Below are 25,949 nucleotides of genomic sequence, written 5' to 3'. Positions count from 1 at the left end.
TTACAAACCATTAGCATTCAATTGATTCAACCATTTGCTTGAGTTGGAAAAGATCAGAAAATTATTTGCTCTAACTTTTATCCTTAGTCAACTCTATAAAATCTAATTGACTCAATCATTTCATTTGATTAATACCTATGATAGTAGACTTAGTTAATTTAGTAAATTTATTTTATACAGTCACATAAGTTTTTACTCAATTAACATTCTAGGTAGTTGACTCAAATTAAAATAGATATTAAGTCTTTGCTAAGGACAAGACTCTAGTCATCTAGACCCTAAACTCTTATAAACCTTTAAAATCAAACTAAGTTTAGACTATGATTGGAAAATTCATATTTTTCTATTAAGGACTCTCAATAAAGTCTATGCAATCTAGAGTTGTGAACTTTAGATATTATGGATCACATAATCTTTCATTATCCGTCATCTTCGTATTGTCATCATTTATTTTTAGTTGACATCATGTATCAAATTTATATTAATTCATTTTGGGATGACCAAATTAGTTCTAGAGAATTTTTTTATTGACCATCAGAATAAATCAAAAAATTCTCATAACAAAGATCCATCAACTCAACATTATTAGATCAATCATCTGTTATATATTGTCCTCATTACAATTAGCTTAATATTTAGATTTCTTTTATTTTATCACCTTGATTTAAAATATATATTTTTTATAAAATGATCTTTCAGACTTTAAAATCATAAAAAGAAAACTAAAATTTCCAAATCTTTGTTAGAGAATCCTTTGACCGTTACCGTCTTTGGCGAAACACATTCCTAGTCACTTTCACAATCCACCCACACACAATATAACGTCAAGCAACCAAACTTCCTCCCATTCCCGTACATATGCCATCAAAACCTCACTTTCACCAAGTCGGCGACGGCATCTTCCATGAACCAGGAACCTCCGGCGGCGGCGGCGGCGCCTGCATGCTCTGCCACCAGTCCTGCACCGTCGTCGTCGCCTCCACCTCACGAAGCCGAGAGTAGCCGTAGGAAACGTCCAGTGGACTGACGTGGTTGTGCACTCCGTCGTATGTTGTCACCACAAACCTCGGATCCTCACGGTCTCGCTCCACTCTCTTCTTCACCCCACAACCCTCCCTGGAGCAGCGAAAGTAATTCCTACAACAACAACATAATTAATCGATTTTAATTAGTATTTCAAGCATGCAAGAAATCACATGTATATTTATTATATACCTGGGATTTGGACTGTTCTTCACGGACTTCTTTCCGTACTTTCTCCACTTGTATCCATCGTGTAAGATCTCCACCTCTGATTCGGTTCTAAACCCAATCCTGCATCCAACCCCAGCTTTCATTCTATTCGAATCGTTCCTGCATCGATCGCAAATATGTACATGTTCTTAAAATCATTAATTCGATCGCGATATATATATAGCTAGATTAATCAAGTAACAAGCTGTGATCTATCGCTTACTGGATGACACCATCGATGTCAGTTGGGCAAAACGGATCGCTGGAAGCTCGCAATGCTTCATGGCAGCCGGGGAGGTTGTCCGAAGGAGAAGACCGTTGAGGGTAGTCGTCGAGGAGGAGGAAGGAGGACATGGCAGTGAGGAGGTGGTGGTCTAACGTAGCCGCCATGGCCACATGTTACGAGGTTTCATGGAGTCAGTGGTGGTGGTCTATCTATAGATATACTGCAGAGCAGCTAGCCATCGGCCATGAACTTTCTCACGAGGTGGGCCGAAGGTTCGAGGCAGCTGTCCAAATGTCAAGTCGTCAGCGGAATATAATTAGGCATCCATAATATTAATTAAATTAAGCTGTGGTTAATTAATTTGAGACAGATGTCATCGTATAATCAAATATCAGGGGAAAAAAAAAGGAATTATTAATAGATGTAATTGTGTTTTAGAAGATCAAGGTACTCAAAATATGGGTTCAAATGAAAAGTAAACGCTAAAGTCAAACTTTGGCAGCTGTTGGAGGCCGAGGAAGGAGTATTCTACATAGTTTTGATGGCGAGGTTTCATAAGCACGCCACTTTTTAAAAAATTCTCTTACATAATTAATAGAATCAAGGTTCCTAACCTTTTCCTTTTTAAAAATAAAGATATCAAATTGAAAAAGAATTTAAATTAAGTTCATTTTATATTTGTAATTTATTGTGCACAAAGTGCTGAGGTGCTTGATTGGTTGCACATGGAGATTAGTGAGATTAATTGTTGGTGTAGTTCAACTAGGAGATTGGTAGGTAGTAGAGCACGTGACTAGGTGAAGTAGGGTTGGTAGATTAGAAATTCAAGAGGTCAAGGTTGATTAGGAGTTTGATATGTTGATTGGAGTCTAAGAGATTAAGGTTGGCAGAGGGTTGTTAGTTCAATGGCTTGAAGATCCAGAACAAGGTGAGCTCAATATGGAGGAAGTTTGGAGGGCCTTGTCCTAAAAAAAATAAAGTCAATCAACAATATATAATTATTGGTCTAATTCATAGATACCAATCAAGTTACAAGTCAACTTAGGAGACTAAGTTGACTTATTTTGACATCGAGTCTATTGAGCCCATAAACAAACCCTTTCTATTTTCGACATAGCTAATTAACCAGTCGACTAATCTTATATGTTAGTTGATTAATCTTGATTCGCCAAGTAATCTCGTTGAATTCGACCTAGAATACATGTTCCCTAATTTAATTAGTCTACACCTAAGTAGAAAATTCTAACAAAAAGTTAAAATACAATTCGTACTCTCGTTGGACATTTCTTCGGTAAATTAGAGAAAAATCCCCAATGGTAATCATAACTTTGCATGCAATCCTCATGCCTAACAAACTTTGTTTCCACTCCCTGCATGCAAAGTATTACTTGTTTCAACTCCCTCATGCAAATATTGATACCTAAATTGCCTCTCAAATTTTTTAGGTACAAAAAGTCCAAAATTGAGTACAAAAAGTCTGAAAACGAGTATAATTCTTCTTAAAATCAGTACTTTATATTAAAAATCGAGTATATTTTCTATCAAAATTATCCCTCTTATTTTTTAGGTATAAAAAATCTAAAAATAAATATAATTCTTGTTAAATTCAGCACTTTGCACTATAATCCAGTACTCTATACTAGGATCGAGTATATTTTCTATTGAAATTAACCCATATTTTTTAAAAATTGAGTAAAAAAGTCCGAAAATGAGTATAATTCTTCTTAAAGTCAGTACTTTATATTAAAAATCGAATATATTTTCTATTAAATTCAGCACATTAAACTAAAATCGAGTATATTTTGATGTGAAAAAAGAATCGAACTCAATTTAATAGAAAATATACTAGATTCTAATTTAATATACTGAATTTAAGAGGATTTATACTGATTTTTGGACTTTTTGTACCTAAAAATATCATGAGCAATTAGGTAAATATGTTTGACTGGGGAGTGAAAAGAAAGTTTTTCATGGATGGGTACTGCATGTAAAGTTGTGTTTACCAATGGGGAGTGAATGCAAATTTACCCATATTTCTTCAAGCCGATCCAATATAATATTCCTCTAGACAAGTTTCAATCCTTTGAATCCTACTTGATATGGATCGATTAAGCCAATATCTCTTCAGATATGCAAATGACCTTAATATCAATTGAACTTGCTAGGAGATCCATCTCCGGGGCTTCTATATGTCAAGAGGCAGTAACTCTAAGACTTTTTCCAAACATTTAGTCTTTTCTAATCTGCTGGGAATTATGTTGACAAATACATAAGTGAAAGAATGGTGAGGTGGTTCCGTTCTTGATTCATCATAACTAGAGCTTTTAGACTGGAAATCATTTGAAAAACTCCTCTCCTCGTGTCTCTCATCTATTTCATCTAAAGATGAAGTTCTGACTTTGCAGTTCCATCAAAAGTATTGCTGTCAGGAAACATCCTCTTACTAGTAGAATGCATGCTTTGTGAACTTAAAGGCCTCCCTATGTTTTCTAAAGGGTCAGAAAATAACTAAGATGATGAGTATGCTGAGGTCGATACAGACTCTAAAACAATGAGTGGATACTTTGCCTTAGTTGTAGTTGGTGTAGTTGTCGAGGCATCTTACTTCTGGTGTCTAGCCCTAGCGTTTCCATGCCTTTAAGTGGGCTGGTCTACCAAATCATGAAATCGTTTCCAAAGATCTCCCATCACTCTTGCTCTTGGACTGACATTTGTTTTTGAAAGTTCTGAAGAAGATTCGCAAATGGAGGTGTTGAAACATGCTCGGATCCTAACAAAATGGTAGAAAAAACATCTCCATACTTTGTCAATGATGAGTTCTTTAGGCCCGGAGCCTTGCCAGATATGTCATCATCATATATCGATTTATCATAGATAGACACAAGCGACACAATCTTTGTAGTGAAATCTGTGAGGCCATCAAATATGACATCCAAGGATGTTGGCGATAAAGAAGTAATAGAACGACCACCAGAAGACAAATTCGACTATCGCAAGACGCCAACGAAGACATAATCATTGGAGATTCCATCTCCGCTGTCGTTGATGAAGGGTTTGTTTGTCGAGGTTGGGTTCTGTTCAGATCTTGTTGTGCTATGGGAGGATCCCATAGAGTAGGATCCTCCTCATAGTCCTACTGCCTCAATTTTGGAGGCGGACATGGGGACAAACTTATCTTGCAATTAGATTTATCAAATGCTCTACGATACCTACAGGGAGCCTCCTCGTCAGAAGCATCCTCTTCCACTTCTTCCACCGAGTTTGTCTGATGATTGTTATTGTATTGGACCGAACTTCCTTTATTCAATGTTCCCAACATCATTGTCATCCTCTATGTTAGCTGATCCACAACCATGTCAAACCGTTCATCAACGATCTCTGGAAACCGCTGTTCCATATCACGATCAAAAGCATTGTCGATGCATTGTTGTCTTATCAATGTCATGATTCCACAAGATTAATTCGGCTATGATATCAACTAACGTAGTGAAAGTTATTGATCCCATTTGATCCTGCTCCGAGATTCTCTAAGAGGACTTGTCGGTGTACTGGCAAGAAAACTGACATGACTCAACGATGCGTAAGTTAAATCCCTTTAGAAAAGAGAAAAAGAAAAAGGGAAAAATGATGCCCCTCACTTTTCTTATTACTATCCTTTTATACATCTTTTCCTCAAACTTTTCCCTTTTTTCATTAATGAGGTTGTATTTATTACAAAAGAATAATGAACCAATTATTGGCTTATCAATTACAAGAGATCTTTCGTTTCCTTCCAAACTTTTAATGAGGCTATGATTGATGAGGACATAGTAAATAATGTACATGACTATTAATTTGTTTTTTTCTGCTTGTTCCCTTTTCTCACATGTCTATGAGCCCATAATGCACACTGTATATGAGCGGCGTTGGACATTTAATGTAGGTCATAATAACGTATCGAGTTAATAAAGTAATTCTATTGACAGTAATTCTATCGATCGGTGACTCGCTGATTCTATTGATCGGTGACTTGATAATCCTCCTGAGCAGCAGGATGCCCGAATTATGACACGATTTCTCAAAAACCTAGGAAGGGTATTGAGCGCCAGGCAGTGACTCTTCTCTAAACCCGCTCGATAACGATTAGAAATGATAAGGGCTTTCTTGGTGAATGAATTGCTCATTTTCGATTAGCTTGATCATTACCCAAGCAGTGTTATCTTCCTACTTGACATTGACTTTAACTACCACCTCACTTGCCACATTGACTTATTGACTCCATGAGGCACCTCCTATGGACCGCCACGTCACCATTGATTCTACCGTGAATACCTAAAATAATCTTCTAAACTCTACTGAAAAGAATGGTGCAGATGAATTATTATCGATAAAATAATCTATCAAAAAAACCTAAATAGATATTTAAATAGACTCAAACTCTAACCCTACGAAAGATGAAAATACCCCTAAATCCTAAACCTGAAAAATAATAACAAAAAGGAGAACAAACAAAGGAGAACAAAAAAAAGAGGAGAAAAGTCTTCTGAGCCTTCGAAAGGGCATTGAACGATCTGTTTTGGACTTGAAACTAGGTTGTTATGGGTTTCACCCATAACTAATCATAGATCTCTAAATGAGTTTCGATTTGGCACCTAGTATGTCTCGAAATCATCTCATGTCAAACATTATGGCCTCTACAAGCACATCCTCTCGTAATCCCGCTGCATCAACTTTTCCAACATTTGATTCTCTTTGACATACGACATTGCCTTCCAAGAGCTTATTTCCAAGACTTCTCACACTAGATATACTTCAAACATGGTAAGATTTTACTAGACTTCCATTAATTAACTAACTGAACTAAAACTATAATTAATATCAAGATCTATACTCAACATAAATAATTAAACAAGTTCATCGCCCCTGGGGCTATGGTATGATGGTAAGAGGTGAGTCGGGCTCTCTAGGCAACAAAGGTTCAAATCTCACCTATGATACATTATATTTGGGGAGTTTGTAAAACTTGTGTATTGGTGCAGGGAGCATCAGACGATCGAACCTAAGTTTTGATTATGGCAAAGCAGTTCAAAGTTAAACTATCTTGTGATCTAACAAGTGTGACTAAGTTTGCAGGAAAGTCCTAAGTGATCTTAGGCAAAGGAAAAGTCCTAGTTGAGACTAGGCAGGTGGAAAGTACTAGCTGCTGTTAGGCAATGAAGTCTTGGTCCGGGGGACTGGGCAAAGTCTTGACGGGTTGAGGACTTTGAGCGAAATTCTAGAGTCGAGGACTCTAGGTGAAAATCCTGGGGTCACAAATACTAGGTGGAAGGCTGGACGAGTTATGGATCGGACGTTCAGTATGAAGTCCTGAAGTCTTGGACGTTGAGCAAAAGTCCAGATGGTTTAGAGGACTGGTCTGGCAAAAGGTAATTTCTCATGAGAGGAGTAGGTGAGGATGCATTCCTCGAAGAGGGAACAGTAGGCGTCAGTCCGACCTAGAGTTTCAACGAAACTCAAAGTCAGGACCAGACAGTCTGAAGGCTGTCAAATTTTATCATTTTTTTATATATTATTTGCCTGGACAAATCTTATTTTACAAGAAGACAAAGTTACAAAAATGGTGGTCTGGGTGCTCGGAGGGAGTCCGGATGCCCGGATTGGCTTTGTTGATAGACAGGGTGCCTGGCTAAGCGCCCTTACTGTCTGGGTGCCTAGAGTTGCTCCAGGCGCTCGGACGGCAAAAAATCAATCTTCATAGTGATCTGGAGCACGATGATTGGCAGACCTACGTCATAGTCCGGGCGCCTGGGGGTGGTCTGGGAGCCCGGAGGTGGATAACTCTTGCCGGATCAAGTTTTGATGAGAGCATGCCATGCTAGCCTTGTGGGGGCACCGGGGTAGGTTCCAGGTGCCTGGAGTGGCCTATAAAAGGAGATTCAACCAGCACCTCAAACACAACAATCTTAATGACTTTCACTTTTGCACGCTGCTCTGGAAATGACTTGACGACATCCAAATGCTGTTGTGACAACCAAAGTCAAGAATCTTCAAATATGTAGTTGTCGGTAACTTTTAAATATTTACATCTATATTGTCATTCAAATATTCTTGTAATATTCGAACTGATAGTGGAGTGTCCAATGAAAGCGATCGACGATCGCGAGCCTTGGAGTAGGAATCGTCAAAGGTTCCGAACCAAGCAAAAAAAACTTGTTAGCGTTGTTTTTACTTCTGTTCTTTATTTTCGTTACATTTTACTTGATCGATTTTAAACGAACGTGAAAGCCATGAACGCTATTTACCCCCTCTAGCCAACGATCTGACAATTGGTATCAAAGCACCGCTTTGAATCGATACAACTACCATTCGAGTATTCTTTTCATTACTTTTTTGTCCATTTTTTGGTAAAAATAAATTCTTATATCTTTTTTTTTCATTTTTAAATTTTTTCCATAAGTCAGAATTGGTCTAATAATCTCTCCTGATAAATTTATCGATTCGTCCAATTTTTTCTCGAAATTGGTGCAACACCGGTCAAACTATTTTTTTCTTCTCTCCTTGATACAACACTACTAATCCAAGACTAAGTCTTGAAACAAGTTCCATTATTTTTGTCGTTACAAGATCTTCACTAAAATGTCCCATCAAGAAGGTTACAGTACCATACACCTGCCCACCCTTTTTCTCCGATGAGGACTTCAGATACTAGAAAAGCCGGATGGAGTACCATCTCAAGACCCAATTGAAAATGTGGATCATAATCCAAACTGAATTCACATTTCCCACAGAAGACAGAGTACTAATCCCTTACGACAAGTGGGACACACCAACAAAGGGGAAGATCGAGGTAGATGCAAAAGCGACATGTACTCTCTAATGCGGCCTAACAAAAAATAAACTAAATCGAGTTGGACCATTCAACAGTGCAAAGGATCTCTGGCAAAAGTTTATCAAATTTCATGAAGGAACCTCCGATGCTAAGATATGTAAGAAAGATTTGTTATTAAATAAATTATATAACATCAAAATGCAGAATGGAGAATCAGTAAGTCAACTACACGCTTGGATCCAAGATCTGCTCAACGGACTTCACTCAATTGAGGATAAAATGGATAATCATGATATTATAAGATATACACTACAAGCCCGTCCTAGGAATACCTTATGGGCATCTATGGTAGATGCCTGCAAGGTTTCCAAGGATCTTTTAATTATTAGATTAGATGAATTATTTTTTGATTTTGAGTTACATGAACAGACTAATGCATGGCCGACTAAGAAAGGTATTGGTTTGGTTGCAAGCACAAGCAAGACTAAGAAATCAAAGCTCAAATTCTGACCTGAACCCGAATTCGAATTAGAATTATAAGACAACAAGGTTATCACCTCTGGACTAGCCAACCGAGTTAAAAAATTTCTAAAGAAGCAAAGGACAAGGAAGACCCAAAAGCAACGTGGTCCGAGTCATTAGAAGACTCTGAAGAAGAAGAAGAACATGAATAAGTGAGCTTCCTTTCTCTATTGGTACACGCTTACGTTGCTAAAATTGAATCCGAAAGAAGCCATGGATCCGTATCCATTTTCGAAGGGACAAACAATACTATAGGTTCTCTGGTTGCTGGTACTCAAGTAGATGAATTACAAAACTTAATTTCATATTTATTGAGAAAGTTGGTCAAATCCAATATCTGGGTCAAGTCACTCTAAAAGGAGATAATAACCCTTAAGAAAGTGACTAACCTAAGTTCTTTGGCTGAACAAGTTCAAGATGGAACCTCAACTCAAGTCTAACAACTTAAGGAAGAGAATTCCAATTTAAAAACTCACATCAAAGAACTCAAGTATTCATTGGAACAATTCACTTTGAGTTCCAAAAATCTTGATCTGATTCTTGAAAAATAAAGGGTCGTATACAATCAATTTGGACTCGGATACAAGGCCAAACAAAGGTTCAGATCGTACTTATCTTTAGTAAAATGATCAAATAGGAACCTAGTCCAAGCATGAGTCCCCAAGTCTAACTTGGTTAATTAAGTCAGACTTGATCAATATTGAATCCCCAAGGATTAAATTCACTGCCTTGATAGACCTTATCGAGATTATGACTCAGGAGGAGCCAATAGAATAACCATTTTCAATAGATAAACCTGATTGATGTTTGATTTACTGCTTTTTCATATTTATGCTCAGATTAGGATAGATAAAGACTTAAGCTTGATCGACAATTGACTAATTAGACCTAGGATTTTCATAAAGAAAATTAATATTCAATTTCTTTAAAAGTCTTTGTCTAGAAGTAGTTATTGTTCCAATATCCAAGAAGGCCTAGTGTCTCGCCACAGTCTGGAAGTCAATTATTGAAGTAGATGTTTAATTGACTAACTGTTAAACCTTGGTCTAACTCAAATGTAAATCAATCCTTAGATTTTAATCAAAATTAAAGATAAAATCAATCATCTCACAAAACAAATAAGGTTCCCTGATTGATAATCTAGAAAAGGGTGAAATGGACTTAGATTAAAATAAAAATTAGTTAAATCAAATTAAAATCTAACTTAATTAAACTTAAATTTAACTTAAATCGAATTTAACTTAAATTAAACTTAATCAATCTTAAAACGAATCAAATTAAACTTAATTTAATTGTCAAAACTTATTTTTAAATATTAATTAATTTTTAAATTTTAATTAATGTAATTCAAACTAATATTTTCAAAAATCAAAGTTAATTATTCAAACTAATATTTTCAAAATTTAAAGTTAATTATTCAAACATAATTTTTTCAAAATTTAAACTTAAATATTTTGAAGTTCAAAATTATTTTTTTCTTAAATATTTTAAAATAATGTTCTCAAACTTAAAATCAACTTCAAAATTAATATTAACTCCATTTCACACAAACTAATAAACTTAACATGTGTGATAACTTAGAAACGATGAGATGAAAAATAAGAAAAATAAATGATTATGTTAAATATGTTCTTAATTCTATTTTTTTCTCTCATGCTGGGAATCTAGGATCCTCAAACTAAATAATTTATTAAAAAAATTTTTTGGACATTAATCAAGGGAGAGAAAAAGGGAGTTAAGTTAAATATTTTTATTTTTATTTTCAAAAAGTAAAATATTTTTTAAAAAGGAAGTTAATGTTTTTTTTTAAACTTTAAATATTTTTAAAAAAGCAAGCTTAAATATTTTTGAACAAGCAAATTTAAATATTTTTTTATTTGGTAAAAAAAATGGTTAAATGTCTTCTCAAAATTAAAGTATTTTTCAAATTTTCAAAGTTAAATATCGTTTTTTTATCTAAGTTAAAATTTCAAAAGTTTAGATTTCTTAGTTAAAATATTTTTCAAAAAGAAAGTAAATACTTTTTATAGGATCGTTGCGTGCTAGAGAGCGGCCGAGGGGGGTGGGGGCTGGGGGTGGGGGGGGGGGGGGGAATAGCGCTCGTAACTAATTTGTTCGTTTTAAAACGATCGAGTAAAAACACAGTGGAATAATGAAAAGATAGAGACAAGAAAAAGCACACCAAGATTTACTTGGTTCGGAGCCTGTGACGACTCCTACTCCAAGGTCCGTACGTGAGAGTGCTTTTGATGGGCAATCACTAATTAATCGAAGGTTACAACAAGATTTATAGTTGAAGTACAAGTAACTTTGAAATACAACAATACCGACGACTTGGAGAGTTGAATCCTTAGCACAATCATCGTCGGGGCAGCTTTCGAGCCTCGAGGAGGCATTTTATGAGTAGCTCGAAGAAGTGGAACTTGTTCAGAATATTATTGTTAAGCTCCTGGTTGAAGGCTACTTTTATTAGCTATTCCGTGCGCCTGGAACCTCTCCGGGCACCTAGATCACGTGGTTCGGCCAACCGACACGCGCCACATCAGCTTGCAGATTATTCTGTTCCCTCTTCGAGGAACGCGTCCTCACCTACTCCTCTCAGGAGAAGTTACCTGTTGCCAAACCGGTCCTCCAGACTGACTGTACTTTTGCTCAAACCTCGAGGCTTCCGGTCTTCATGTCGGACGCCCGCTCCATGACTCGTCCAGACTTCCACCCGGTTCGTGACCACGAGGATTTCAACCTAGAGTCCCTGACTCAAGGATTTTGCCAGAAGCACTCAATCCGCCAAGACTTTCCACCTAGGGTTACCCCTCCTAGGACCTAGGGTTACCGCCCCCTAGGGTTTTCCACCTGCCTAACCACATCTAGGACTTTTCATCACCTACGGTTACCACCCCTAGGACCTAGGGTTACCACCCCATAGGATTTTCCACCTGCTTAAAATCTACTAGGACTTTTGCCTAAGACAACTTAGGACTTTCTTGCAAGCTCAATCAACCTTATTAGATAACAAGACATCTTAGCTTTTGAATTATTTGCCATTATCAAAACACAAGTTTGATCGTCTGGTGCTTCCTGCACCAACACTTTTCAGAAAATAAGTTCTTCAAAGTTAAGTTTTTTTTTTAAATTCTTTTTAAAGCCAAGTGTTTAGCTAAGTAACTTTCGAAGGAATCCTTTTCAAAGATAAGTATTTCATTAAATTTTTTTAAAGAAATTCTTTTAAAGCTTAACATTTAAAAAAAAAAAGAAAGTTAGGTAACCCGTTCAATAGAAGCTTAAGGGGAAAATATTAAAAGTTAGCTTCTCAAATTTAAATTTTTTAGCAACTTTTTCTCTCTCTACTTAGTACTCTTATTGATATATGTCAAAGGTGGAGAAAAAAGTTAAAGTTAAGTTAACTTAAGTCAAAATATAAGGGAACATGTTTTTAAAAATTTGTCAAATTATTTTACTTATGCTAATGCTCAAATTCCTTATATTACATTAATTTTTGTTATACTTTACTTAACTTTGAAGTAGGTTACCATAATAAAAAAGGGGGATATTATTGGTGCAAAGAGCACCAGACGATCGGATCTGAGTTTTGATTATGACAAAGGAGTTCAAAGTTAAGCTATCTTATGATCTAATAAGTGTGACTGAGTTTATAGGAAAGTTCTAAGTAATCTTAGGGAAAGGAAAAGTTCTAGTTAAGGCTAGGCAGGTGGAAAGTCCTAAATACGGTTAGGTAACGAAGTCCTGGTCTGGGGGATTGAGTAAAGTCTTGGCGGGTCGAGGATTGTGGGCAAAATCCTAGAGTCAAGGACTCTAGGTGAAAATCTTGGGGGTCACAGACACCAGGTGAAAGGTTGGACAGGTTGTGAATTTAAAGTTTGGCATGAAGTCCTGATATCTCGGACGCTGAGCAAAAGTCTAGACGGCCTAGAGGACCAGTTTGGAAAAAGATAATTTCTCTTGAGTGAAGTAGGTGATGACACGTTTCCCAAAGAGGAAACAGTAAACGTCGGTCCGACCTAGAGTTTCAACAAAACCTAAAGTCCGGACAGGACAATCCAAAGGTTGTCAAATCTTATCATTTTTTACATATTATTTGTTTTGTACTAACCTTATTTTGCAGGAAGACAAAGTCCCAAAAATGGTGGTCGGGGCACCCTAACTGAATTCATCGACAGGCAGGGTGCTTGGCCAGGCGCCCTTGCGGTCTGTGCACCTGGAGTTGCTCCAGGCGCCCGAACGGTCGAAAATCGATCTTCACAGCGAGTTGGAGCTCAATGATTGGTGGACCTACGTCATAGTCCGGACGCCCAGGGGTGGTCCGGGCACCCAGAGGTGGATAACTCTTGCTGGATCAAGTTTCGACGAGAGCACGTCACATTGGCCTTGTGGGGGCACCTGGAGGAGGTTCCAGGCGTCTGGAATGGGCTATAAAAGGAGGATTCGACTAGCACCTCAAACACAATAATCTAAATGACTTTCACTCTTGCTCGCTGCTCCAGAAACGACTTGATGACACCTAAACACTGCTATGACAACCAAAATCAAGAATCTTCAAATCTATAGTTATCGAAAACTTTTAAATATTTGCATCTATGTTGTAATTCAAATATTCTTGTAATATTCGAACTGATAGTGGATTGCCCAACGAAAGCGATCGATGATCATGAGCCTTGGAGTAGGAGTCGTCAAAGGCTCCGAACCAAGTAAAAACAAACTTGTTAGCATTGTTTTTTTTTTAAATTATGTTCTTTATTTCCGTTGTATTTTACTCAATTGATTTTAAATGAATGTGAAAGTCACAAGCGCTATTCACCCTCCTCTAGCACAACGATCTTACATTGTGAGGTTGGGCCACCCGCAAAGACTCATCTGTACTTTCTGATTTATCTTAGTGGTTGGTGCAAAATTTTGTGGAGTTGGATCGGTCATCTCTGAGATTAGTCAGATTGTAAGAGTTGGATACCTAGATTAAAAAAAATCATCAAATAAATTATTGGCAATCGTCTCCCAAGATACAACGACTTGTGTCTTGAAATAGGAGCACTCTAAATTTCAAGCTCTATCGAACTTTTAAAGTCTTGAAACTCGTAAGAGAGGAGAGAGAGAAGAGATCCCAAGAGGAGAATTCACAACTTGAGAATTGAATGTATTGAGCGGAAGGAATGATGTTTGTTTTATAGGGATGAAGAGTTACTCCTAAGAGGTGAAATATTTTTTCCAAGAGGTAAAATGATATGAGATGTGTCTTTTTCCTTAAAACTTTTCATTATGATTAATTAGTATGATTAACTGTTACATAATCCATTATAATATTAATCAATCAATTAATATCACAATGATTAATATTTTAATTAATTCATAAAATTAATTATAATTTCATACCCTCAATGGTTCCACATATTCAAGTTAGCGTTCATCTATGAATCCAACTCGTATGCGAATCAAATTTTCATCCGATCATATCGGACCAATCCTTCATTAGACATTAATTTGTCATTCATTTAAGAAATTGATTTACGATGATCTATTCGCGAAATAGCCGTCTTATCCCTATTGACTACCAAATCAATTTTTCAACAATAAATTCTTGTTTAATCAACTACTTATAAATTACGTGTCCAACTTGATGTAACCAACAACATAGATACTAATTTAACTCAACTCAAGTGTGACGGCATCAAAAGCCTCCCCTTAAGTCCAACTTTCAAAAGTCATTTGTACCATAATCTTCCTAATTGCACTAATACGAATCTAAAAAAACAGTCTTGAATCGTTACTTAGTTGTTTTCCCCCCATTTTTGTTGCATTTCATATCTCTTACACAGAAAATATTTTTAAGCACCAATTGAGAATTAAATTAATTTTTATATTCAGATGGCATGCTATTCATCCTCCTTCTACCCTGTACGTTAACACATGGAGTGCAAGAAGAAATGGTCTGACAGAAAGGAAAGCTAGTTGAAAATGAAATGAAAATAACAATGGTCAGAAAGTAAACACAATGGCACTTTCAGTCGCATAACGTAACTAAAAACAGCACGATAGTCAATGGCATGCATTGCAGTAGTCAATGGTTCCGGCAGATTTGTTCCGTGTCAATATTAATTCTGATCAGATAAGTATAATAATATAAACTTAATTAATTACAAGTAAACTAAATGAGCATGGATTTTGCATGCATGTTTTAGTGGCGGCATGCATGACGTCTAGCAGAGGCGATGACGTGGTGGCCTCATGCAGGAGTGCAATGCATGCAATGCAGTGCATCAGTTGCCTACGTAACTAATTAACCTCGAGAACAAATGCGACAAAGCCTAACTTTTTGGATCGCATGCCACGTGGATGAATGGTTTCGGCTGAGCTCTTGGATGTATATGCCTTATGATACCTTTAAAGTCAATGAGAATTTGTCTAGATAGATGAATAAATATTATCTGTTTAATTTATTATTTTATTTTTTGACTATAATGAATAAAATAAACAGATAATTAAAAAAAGGAAAATGGATAAATGAGTTGCTATGTTAACTTGAGCTTCTCAACTCATTTAATATATGCTAGAGTGGTCCTCTAATTTGTTCGCTTAATCTATATCCTATTTACCTAACTCATCTAGCTCTGTTTATTTTATCTTAATTAAAAAAATTTACTTCTTGGCCTACCCTTTTGATTCGGCTTGCGTTGCACATTAGTTTTGTCCAACCAGCTGATGTTGTGAACCACCTTGACCGACCCAATAATTTGAATTGCTCAATCCCTTGACTAGAGCTATAAAATAAGTCAAACCGAGTCAAATTTTAAAATATTTAAATTTATTTAATAAGATAATCGATCTAAGTTAAGTCGAGCTTAAAATAAATTAAGCCATTGAAATGATTGTTCAAACTTATTTGCTTAGTTTAATAAATTATTTAGTTTATTTATTTAATTGATTTTGTGTGTGGGCTGAACTAACATAAACAAGCTCTTATCAAGTTGAGCACCAACCCTGTTCATGAACGTTCGATTCATTTACAACTCTACCCTTAGCTTAACTTGCTATCTTAGCCCTATATTACACACCTTGACTGACTTGACTAGCCGGATCAAACCAACTGGACCACATGGCTTGCCTAGCTCTACCAAACATCTAATCTATTTGGTCAACCATGACCTACCAATTTGCTTGGTAAACTTGGCCTACTCTTCTTAGTCAGTTTGATTAGTCTGCTTGTATGCGAAACCTAATAGGTGTTAATCACTAAGCTCAATTGACCTAGATGATTCATTTAGCCCAGTTAGCATAACATATATCTTTATGAATATAAATATGCATGTATAAATTAAGTTTATCATATTGCATATTCCTTAATGTCCAAGATTTTGAACTAAATAATTTTCACAATATGATACTTAAAAGGAAAATATATCTTGGCTCATGAAGACCTTCAAATATGAAGAAACTAGAGCACCCTTAAGACAATTGTATTTCTCCCTCTTAGCCTCTCTTCTTACTTAGCCTCTTTGATAGAGTAAAGACCTATATATTGGGTAGAGGGAGGACTACTTTGTAACTTTTCATTTGCACATTCCATCAATTGTCTCTTAATACAATACGTTAATTCTCATATTGCATGAATATAAAAATGATCTTTTCATCTTCCTTTAAAATCATTTGCATGGATATGAAGAGAATTGTCTCTTCATTGACTAATATAAATATAGCCATTAATTATAATTGTTGCTATTTAATTATAATAAAATCAAATAATATGAACTATCATACATGTGGGCTATTAATAAGAAATAAAATATTATTTCTTACATTCTTCCACTTAGGGCACATGACTTTATACACTTCACTGCACAAAACATAAATTGTTGTTATTATTTTAAATTGGTAAATCATCATTAAGCAAAAACTAATAAGGATCGTGGTGATTGCACATCATTAATTCAACATACTTCCATATATCATAATATTAGTTATATATTTAACATGAACATAATGAGATATAACTTAATGGTCCATCATGGTCCATCTATAATATTTTTATTAGAGACAAATTCTGTTAAAACTGCATACTCTATTCATGTATATATATACATTAACATAGAAAAATAAGATGCATAAATATATCAAAAACAACATTCAAAGAGCTCTAAGAGTCAAATAAAAATGAGCATAAACTTAATTATGGAGTCATTAACAATTTCCATAATGCCCATTCTTATGACATGTTCATTAAATGTCTTTGGTGGCAATCCTTTAGTTAATGGATCCACAATCATAAGGTGGGTACTAATGTGGTCAATTAACACTCTTTGTTTATGAACTTCCTCTTTAATGACAAAATATTTTATTTCCATGTATTTAGCACCTTTTGAATACTTGTCATTCTTAGAAAAGAAGACTGCTGCAACATTATCATAAAAAATTTTCAACGGCTTGGCAATACTGTTGACTATTCCAAGTCCTGAAATAAAATTCCACATTCATAATCCATGAACGGTGGCCTCAAAGTATACCACAAACTCAGCTTCCATAGTTGAAGTAGAAATGATTGACCGCTTCGCACTTTTCCATGAAATTGGTCCTCCAGCTAAGAGGAACAAATAGCCAAATGTAGATTTTTTAGAATTCAAGCATCCAACAAAATTTGAATTTAAGTATCCTATCATCTCAAGATGATCGGATCTCCTATAAGTGAGCATGTATTCTTTCGTCCCTTGTAAATATCGTAAAACTTTCTTTGTAGCTTTCCAATGATCTAATCCTGGATTACTTTGATACCTGCCCAACATACCAATAGCAAAACTAATGTTTGGTCTAGTTAAAGTTTAGACATACATTAAGCTTCCAACGATGGATGCACAAAGAATTTTTTCCATTTATTTGCGTTCCAATTCATTCTTTGGGCATTACATAAAGCTCAATTTATCACCTTTCTAAATTGGTACAATACTTACAGAACATTTTTCCATTATAAATCTCTCTAGAACTTTAGTAATATATGATTTTTGAGACAACCTTAACATTCCTTGTGATTTATCACCAAATATTTCAATTCTTATCACATAGGATGCCTCACCCATATCTTTCATTTCAAAGTTCTATGAGATAAATTTCTTGGTCTCATGTAATAAACTAAGATCATTAGCAGCAAGCAAGATATCATCTATTGGTGCAGTTAGCACCGATGATCAAACTTAGGTTTTGATGAATGATAAATGATTTAAAGTTAGAAGTTATGTTTGTCTAATCTTTTTACCGAGTATGTAGGAATTAATGATTCTAGAGGAGTTGACACTAGGCTGAAGCCCAGATGTGCAATTCTAATAGGAAGTCCAGCTCGATTTGTGAGACCTGACAGTTGGCTGAAGTCCAGTTGGGACATTTGATACCAAACGATTGGCTGAAGTCCAGATGTACAATTTCGACAGGAAAACCTGGTGGATCAAGAGGCAAGTCAAGTGACTACAATTGGTAAATGAGGTAAGTCACTATAGGAGGGAGATCCAGTGAGGATGAATCCCAGTTGCGGTTGTAAGTGCTGGTCCAGCTTAGAATCATTTTGGAAGTCTAAATTGAGACCATGATTAGATCATGGTATTAGAAAGACAGGATCTAATTAATAATTTATTTATTTATTTTTCTTATACTAACTTTATGTTGCAAGGTATTTTTAATAACACTTTGATGCAGGAAAAAAGCTGAAAAACTCAAGTTCAAGCACCCGGATTGCTTCCAGACGCCTAGAGGTTCCGGCGCCCAGACTTGCTCTAGGTGCTTTGAATGGGACAAACTTGGAGATGACCTATTGAGTTGGCGCATCCTGTTGGCAGAAATACATCAGGTTCCAGGCATCCGGAGCTGGTATAGGCATCCGAAGGTGGATAAAACTTTGAGGATCAAGTTTTGATTAGGTGCAGCCACGTCAACGGGCTAGGCGCCCGGAGAGGTGCTCCAGGTGCCCGGAATAGCCTATATAAGTAGCTTTAACCAGGAGCTTCAAAAAATAACTTGCTACAACTTTTATACTCATGCACTGCTTTGAAAAGGTCTCAGGGATATTGAAAAGCTACTCTGACAACCAACGATCAAGTTTTCATTCCTCTATTGTCAGTATAATTTAATTACTACTTTGTACTTGATTTTGTAATAATTTCATGATTATTATGATTACCCAATGAAAGCACTTAGCGAGTGCATGTCTTAGAGTAGGAGTCATCGAAGGCTTTGAATCAAGTAAAAGAAGGTTGAGTTAGCAATTATTTTATTTTCCGCTGCGTATTCTCGTGATTTATGAAAAGTGACGAACGCTATTCACCTCCCTCTAGTGTATTTTTGATCCTACATCATCAACATATAGAATTAGAAAAATAAACTTACTCCCACTGACCTTTAGATATATACACCAGTCTATGGTATTTTCTTTAAATCTAAAGGAAACTGTAGTATCATTGAACTTATGATACCATTGTTAGGAAGCTTGTTTAAGTCCGTATATTGATTTCTTAAGCTTATACACTATGTGTGCTTTTCCTTTAATTGAAAAACCCTTAAGTTGGTCCATATAGACCACTTCATCTAAATCTCCATTCAAAAAGATGATTTTCACATCCATTTGATATAGCTATAAATCATAAAATCATAATGAGCTACTATTACTATAATAATTCTGAGTAACTCCTTTTTTGAGACAGGAGAAAATGTCTCTTTGAAATCAACACTGTCTTTTTGAGTAAAAACTTTGGCAACAAGTCTAACCTTGTATCATTCGATATTGCCATTAGAGTCATGTTTGGTCTTACCATTTACATCCAACTATCTTTGTCCCTTCAAGAAATTCAACAAGGTTCCAAACTTTATTGTGATCCATTGATTTTAACTCTTCAATTATAGTGTTGAACCACTTAGAAGAATTAACACTTTCCATGGCTTGTGAAAATGAAATTGGATCTTCATCAACACGTAAGTCAAATTCTGACTCTTGTAGATAAACCACATAATCATTCGAAATAGCTGATCTTCTTTCCCTTTCAGACCTTCTTAATGTTACTACTTGTGGTTCATCAACATTAGGTTCATTGTGAACAACATCATGGAGTGTTTGATCATTCATTTGTTGTTCTTGTAGGCAGTTAAAATGTCCAACGACCATAAGAACAACAACTTGAGAAGAAGTAATGAGCAAAGATATTTGTACCCTAACTTCTTGAATTTCCTCATCACGTGGTTTAACACTTCCACTAGTTTCACCATTTTCAATGAACTTAGCATTCCCAATTTAAACAATTTTCATAAAATGATTAGGACAATAAAATCTATACCCTTTACACTTTTCTAGATAACTAATGAAAAATTCATTGGTTGTTCTTAAATCCAATTTTTTTTCATGTGAATTATAAATTTTTATTTCCATCGAGCAACCCCAAATATGTAGGTGCCTTAAACTAGGTTTCCTTCCAATCCATAGTTCAAAAGGAGTATTTGTTGGTGCTGGTTGCACTAGCTAATCAAACTTGTGTTTTGATATTTAGCAAAGGTCAAAGTTAAGTTGTGTTGTGATCTAACAAGTTTAATTGATTGTGCAAGAAAGTCCTAAGGGATCTTAGGTAAGGTTAAAGTCATAGTTGAGGCTAAGCAAAGAAGTCCTAGTAGACACTAGGTAGGTTAAAGGTCCTAGTTGTGGTTAGGCAATGAAATCTTGGTCCGTGGGACTGGGCAAAGTCTTAGCAAGTTGAAGACATTGGGTGAAATCCTAGGGTCGAGGACACTAGGTGAAAGTCTTGGGGGTCGTGGACACCAGGCGAAAGACTGGATGGGTCAGAGTTTGGACGTCCAGCGGAAAGTCTTGAGTTCTCAGATGCTGAGCAAAAGTCCAAATAGTCTAGAGGACCTGTTTGGCAAAAGGTAATCTCTCATGAGAGTAGTAGGTGAGGGCACATTCCCTGTATAGGGAACAGTAGGTGTCGGTTCGACCTAGAGTTTCAGCGAAACTTAAAGTCAGGATTGGACAATCCGGAGACTGTCAAAAATTATCTTGCTTTACATATTATTTGCATGTCGGACTAACTTGAGATGTAGAAAAAAGAGTGATGGGAAAAGGCTGTCTAGGCGTTTGGACTTTCAGGAGCTCGAAGTTGCTCTAGGCGCTCAAGTCAGTGGCGAAGATGGAGCGTTCAGGTGGCTGCCTTTGTCACTGAGGCACCTAGACTATCCAGGTGCTCGAAGTTACTCTAGGCACCCAGACTAGTAAAGTTCATCCGCAACCTGAGTTGGAGTGCATCGACCGATCGATCCACGTCACTAGTCCAACTGCCTGGATCGGTCCGGGCGCCTAGAGATGGATGAAATTTGTCGAATGAAGTTTTAACGAGAGCACGCCACGTCAGCCCCTTTAGGGTGCTCGAGGAGGAGTCCAGGCGCCCGATTGGGGCTATAAAAGGAGGGTTTGACTAGAAGTTAGAGAACATCAATTTGAATGATTTTCTCTCTTGCACACTGCTCAGAATAGCCATCGACATGTTGTAACGCTGCTCCGACGACCTAGCACAAGAATCTTCAGATATGTAGTTGTCGGTATACTTTACTCTACATGTAACGCCCCGACCCTTTGGCCTCTTGGGCGGCCCTTATGTCGTCAGCCCATTTGACAACCTCTTATGTCGTCGACCGATGACCCTTTGACCTTGCCGTTACTCACTAGGACTTTCCACCCCTGGCAGTGGATTTTTGCCTCCCCCAGGATTCGAACTCTAGACCTCCAGGCTTAAGTACTAGAGTTTATGAATCCTGGTAGCCAAGTGAGAGCCTCTCACTTGGCTACCAGGATTCATAAACTCTAGTACTTAAGCCTGGAGGTCTAGAGTTCGAATCCTGGGGGAGGCAAAAATCCACTACCAGGGGTGGAAAGTCCTAGTGAGTAACGGCACGACCAAAGGGTCGTCGGTCGACGACATAAGAGGTCACCAAATGGGCCGATGACATAAGGGCCGCCATAAGGGCCGCCCAAGAGGCCAAAGGGCCGGGTCATTACAAAAAAGGCGCCTTTTTATTGTAACTACCCGTCCCTTTGGCCTCTTGGGCGACCCTTGCGGCGGCCCACTGGCGGCCCCTTATGTCGTCGGCCCATTTGACGACCTCTAATGTCGTCGACCGACGACCCTTGGCCGTGCCGTTACTCACTAGGACTTTCCATCCTTGGCAGTGGATTTTTGCCTCCCCCAGGATTCTAACTCTAAACTTCCAGGCTTAAGTATTAGAGTTTATGAATCCTGGTAGCCAAGTGAGCGCCTTTTATTGTAACGACCCGGCCCTTTGGCCTCTTGGGCGGCCCTTGCGACAATCCACTAGAGGCCCTTATGTCGTCGGCCCATTTGACGACCTCTAATGTCGTCGACCGACGACCCTTTATCTAAAATATGCATCTTGTTTTGTAGGGAAGTAATTTGGACCGTTGATCAAGATCCATGATCAAGACATCAAAGAGATCCAAAGAAGTAAAGCCTCCAACTCAAATCCAATTCAAAACCCACTTTTAAAGCCCAAACTTGAAGCCCAATGTCAAAGCCCAATTTCTCCTTTTCTTAATGGATCCGGATCCGGATCTTACTCAAACTTCTCAACCAAAGCCCAAGATCCGGAACCCGTTAAGAAACCCTTTTCCTTCCACACGCACGGCACAGCTGACCCTCCTCTTCTGCTCGCGATTTCCAGCGGCTAGGGCTCGCGATTTTCTTCACCGCCGAGCCACCTCTTCTTCCTGTCTTTCTCCGGCCGGCGGCCTCTCTTCCTCTCTCGCCTCTTGCCGCCGGCCGGTCTTCCACAACCCTTTCTTCTCCTCTCCGATCTGCTCCAAGAGGCGACGACAGCAAACCCGGCGACTTCTTTGAGCGGACAGCGGCTTTGGGTCTAGGGTTCTCTTGACGGCGGAGTGTTCTCCTCCGGCAAGGTAGTCCTTCTTCATCCCTACCTCAGCGGATCTTCCTGTGGACGGCGTTCCGAAAGTAGTGGGCTCCACAGGGGACAGCCGACTGATCCTTCTTCTTCTCCGGCGAATTTCTTCTTCCATCACTGAGCAGTGTTGTGGCTTCTTGCGGACGGTGTTCCGAAGGCAGGAATTCCAGCAATCTCAGTGCATACTTCCATTCCGGCAGAAGCTCTCCAATTCCGGAAGATCACTCAAGGAAGCTGTTCGTGATCAGGAGAGGTCGTCTGTGTTGCTGTTCACCGGTGCCGGTGTTCCAGATCCGGGCCCTTTGTGTGACATCGAAGGGTAGTTGGCTTGGTGTATGATCGTGGAGGATTGGATTGGTTAACTAGGATTTATTTGTTGTTCTTGTTTAATTTTGTAGTTAAGTTCTTATGCTTGTTTAATGTGTAGTTGTTAGCTTAATTTCGTGTTAGATCTTCTTATGATGCATGTTAATTAGTTTTGGTACTTTGTTTAGTTCATTATTTATGATTGTTGATCTTGTATCATAGGGTGACAATGTGGTACAAGTTTAGCTTTTATGCATAATTAGGTTTTGTTTAATTACTGTTAAGTTTGTTTAATCAATTGTCTTTGTTTGATTGTTGCTTTCTTTATGCATGTTTGAGTTCTTTGTTATGTTTCATGTTATTCCCATTGATCGATATTCTTGTATTGTAGCGTGACAATGCGATGTAGGAAAATCTTCAATGGTTAGTTAGAGTAGACATAGCTTTATTACTTGCATTGTCTTTCATTATTTAGATTAGATTTCATTTGATGTTTCGCTATTTCGATCCTTAGTTTAATTGTGTTGATAGTTAACCCATAGCGTAGAGTGACAATGCGTTGTGGATTAATTATTCACACATAGTTATATTTCATTCCAGCATTAGATTAGTTTTCTATACTTGTTCTGCTTTTCATTTCTTAGATTTAGAATTAAAATCCAAAACCCCATTTCCATATTGAAAATCCCAAAAATAGAAATAACATACGATCCTAAGTTTACCATCCTATCGTTACTTTCGTTGGCGGACGACCCGAGTCATTCCTATGCTACATTAGTGTAGGAGGGGTTTGGTATTTCATCATTTGATGCCCAATTCGTGACAAAATTGGGCCATTATCAAATTGGCGCCGTTGCCGGGGACAAGTAGCGGTGTTTGGTAATCTTAGGATTGTTTTCTCTCTTTTCTTGTTTCTATTTTTTGTGGTTGCAAAAAAAAATTCAAAAAACATTGTTAGGGGCTTAATTATTTCATCTCTTGTATGCATGTGTGCTATCTTGTCTATTTTTCTGTGTCTTTTGATGGTATTTGCATGAGTGTTTCAGGTAAGACCAGAAAATCTTTGTGTGTTATCAACAGTTCCAGAGTTTCAGTACGTTCAGGATTTCAGATTTGATGAGTAAAATGGAGAACACTGAAAAGACTCTCAAAGAATTTTGGGCACCAGATTTGTCGGTTGATTCCTTCTGCATTTGTTATTATGATTTAGAGGCAGACTTCGAGTTATGGAAAATTGTTCATGTATTACCGAAGTTTCATGGACTTTCTGGTGAAGATCCTAACAGACATCTACATGATTTGGAGATGATTTGTTCTTCATGGAACCTACATGGTGTACAGAAGAAGATGTTATACTTAGAGCATTTCCATTTTCAGTAGCAGATTCAGCAAAAGATTGGTTGTATTATCTCCCACCCAATTCAATTTTCAGCTGGATCGAGATGAAGAAATTATTTCTGGCGAGGTTCTTTCCTGCTTCTATGATTGCAGCTATTCGGAGGAGTATTTGTGGAATCCAACAATTCACAGGAGAACCGTTTCAAGATTATTGGGAAAGATTTAAAAGACTTGTTGCTAGTTGCCCTCAGCACCAGATAAGCGATCAACTTCTGATTGTATACTTCTATGAGGGATTGCTTTCCATGGACAGGAGTATGGTTGATGCAGCTAGTGGAGGGGCTCTAGTTAACAAGACATCTACTCAGGCTAGAGAACTTATTGAGATTATGGCTGCAAATTGTCAGCAGTATGGGACTAGACCGACGATTACCGAGGATGTATATTCCTTTGACAGTGTATTCCCGACCAAGATCCAGTATTTTCAGCCTGATCCTCAGTCTTATCAGATCTATCAGCAGGACAGATATAATTTAATTGCAGGATTCGGGTATGGGAACACACAACAAGGGAATTCTGATTGGTCCCAACATTATCAGTCATATCTTCAGCATCAGCCTGAGCAACATTTTAGGGAGCAGTTGCAACAATTTGGACAACATCAAGAAACACAATTCCAGGAAAGAACACAATCATCGACACAGTTACAGTTGCAATCAGATCATCTTACCGTATCGATTTCCGAGGAGATGGATTGTAGAGTTTGTGATATTTCTGACTTTGATTCTGCTACTCTACATACTTCTTCTAGTATTTTGTATAGTGATGTTGTAGTTGATTTTGATTTTGATTATGTTGTTGTAGATAATATTGTTGTTCCAGATAGTCTTGATGTTGCAGGTGTTGCTTTTGATGATGGAAGTGTAAGGGAGACCCAAGAATCACTTCCTTTGACTATTCCACTACCAGCTGAGTCAGTTGAGTCTGTAGATGTACCTTGTGACGATGGAAGTGTAGGGGAAACTCAAGAATCACTTCCATTGGTTGTACTTGATCCAGAGCCCGTTCTTTCACCTGACCAAGATGATGTCATATTCATTATACTAGAGCCTCCAGGTATCTTTCAGGATGGTAAGGTTGATATTTCTTTTGAATCTTTAGGAAATTCCATGGAGGCAGTTCATTTTGATTATAGTGGATATGATATATCTCTTGATTCATGCTCTGTTGATTTTGTTAATATTTATAGTCCTTCTCACACGACATGCGTGCAGGATTTTGTGCAGGATTTGCATCCTCTTTTTATTTCACAAGAATTTTTCAGATATTTCATTTGCAGTAAATCATTCAAGGATGCATACTACCACTTGAAGAAAGCCCTAACACTGTATGCAATAATGAAGCTTCTGGAGTGGACACTCCAACTGAACCGTCTTCGGCCACCGGAGAAAATTTTTAAGGAGACGAAGGTGGAGGGAGCATTCTTCACTTCACCTACAACCATTCCACTTCCAGATTGACTTCTGGAACTGAATCGACTCCGACCGCCAGAATTTTAGGGGAGTCTGTTCC

General features: G+C 37.4%; 1 protein-coding gene across 1 annotated transcript; it reads right to left on the bottom strand.

Annotated features, from left to right (window-relative positions):
* Window positions 1–708: 708 nt before the first annotated feature.
* On the bottom strand, window positions 709–1,657 carry LOC122049610 (probable WRKY transcription factor 75). Its single transcript, XM_042610976.1, has 3 exons — window positions 1,457–1,657; window positions 1,216–1,353; window positions 709–1,137 (listed from the first exon to the last, which is right to left on the bottom strand). Exons 1-3 carry the CDS (start codon window positions 1,621–1,623, stop codon window positions 879–881), a joined length of 564 nt encoding a protein of 187 aa, XP_042466910.1. The 5' UTR covers window positions 1,624–1,657; the 3' UTR covers window positions 709–878.
* Window positions 1,658–25,949: the final 24,292 nt, after the last annotated feature.

The sequence above is a fragment of the Zingiber officinale genome, chromosome 2B (assembly GCF_018446385.1).
Source record: "Zingiber officinale cultivar Zhangliang chromosome 2B, Zo_v1.1, whole genome shotgun sequence".
Lineage (NCBI taxonomy): Eukaryota > Viridiplantae > Streptophyta > Magnoliopsida > Zingiberales > Zingiberaceae > Zingiber > Zingiber officinale.
Note: the sequence above shows the minus strand (reverse complement) of the source record. Positions and strands in the feature narration are given on the sequence as shown.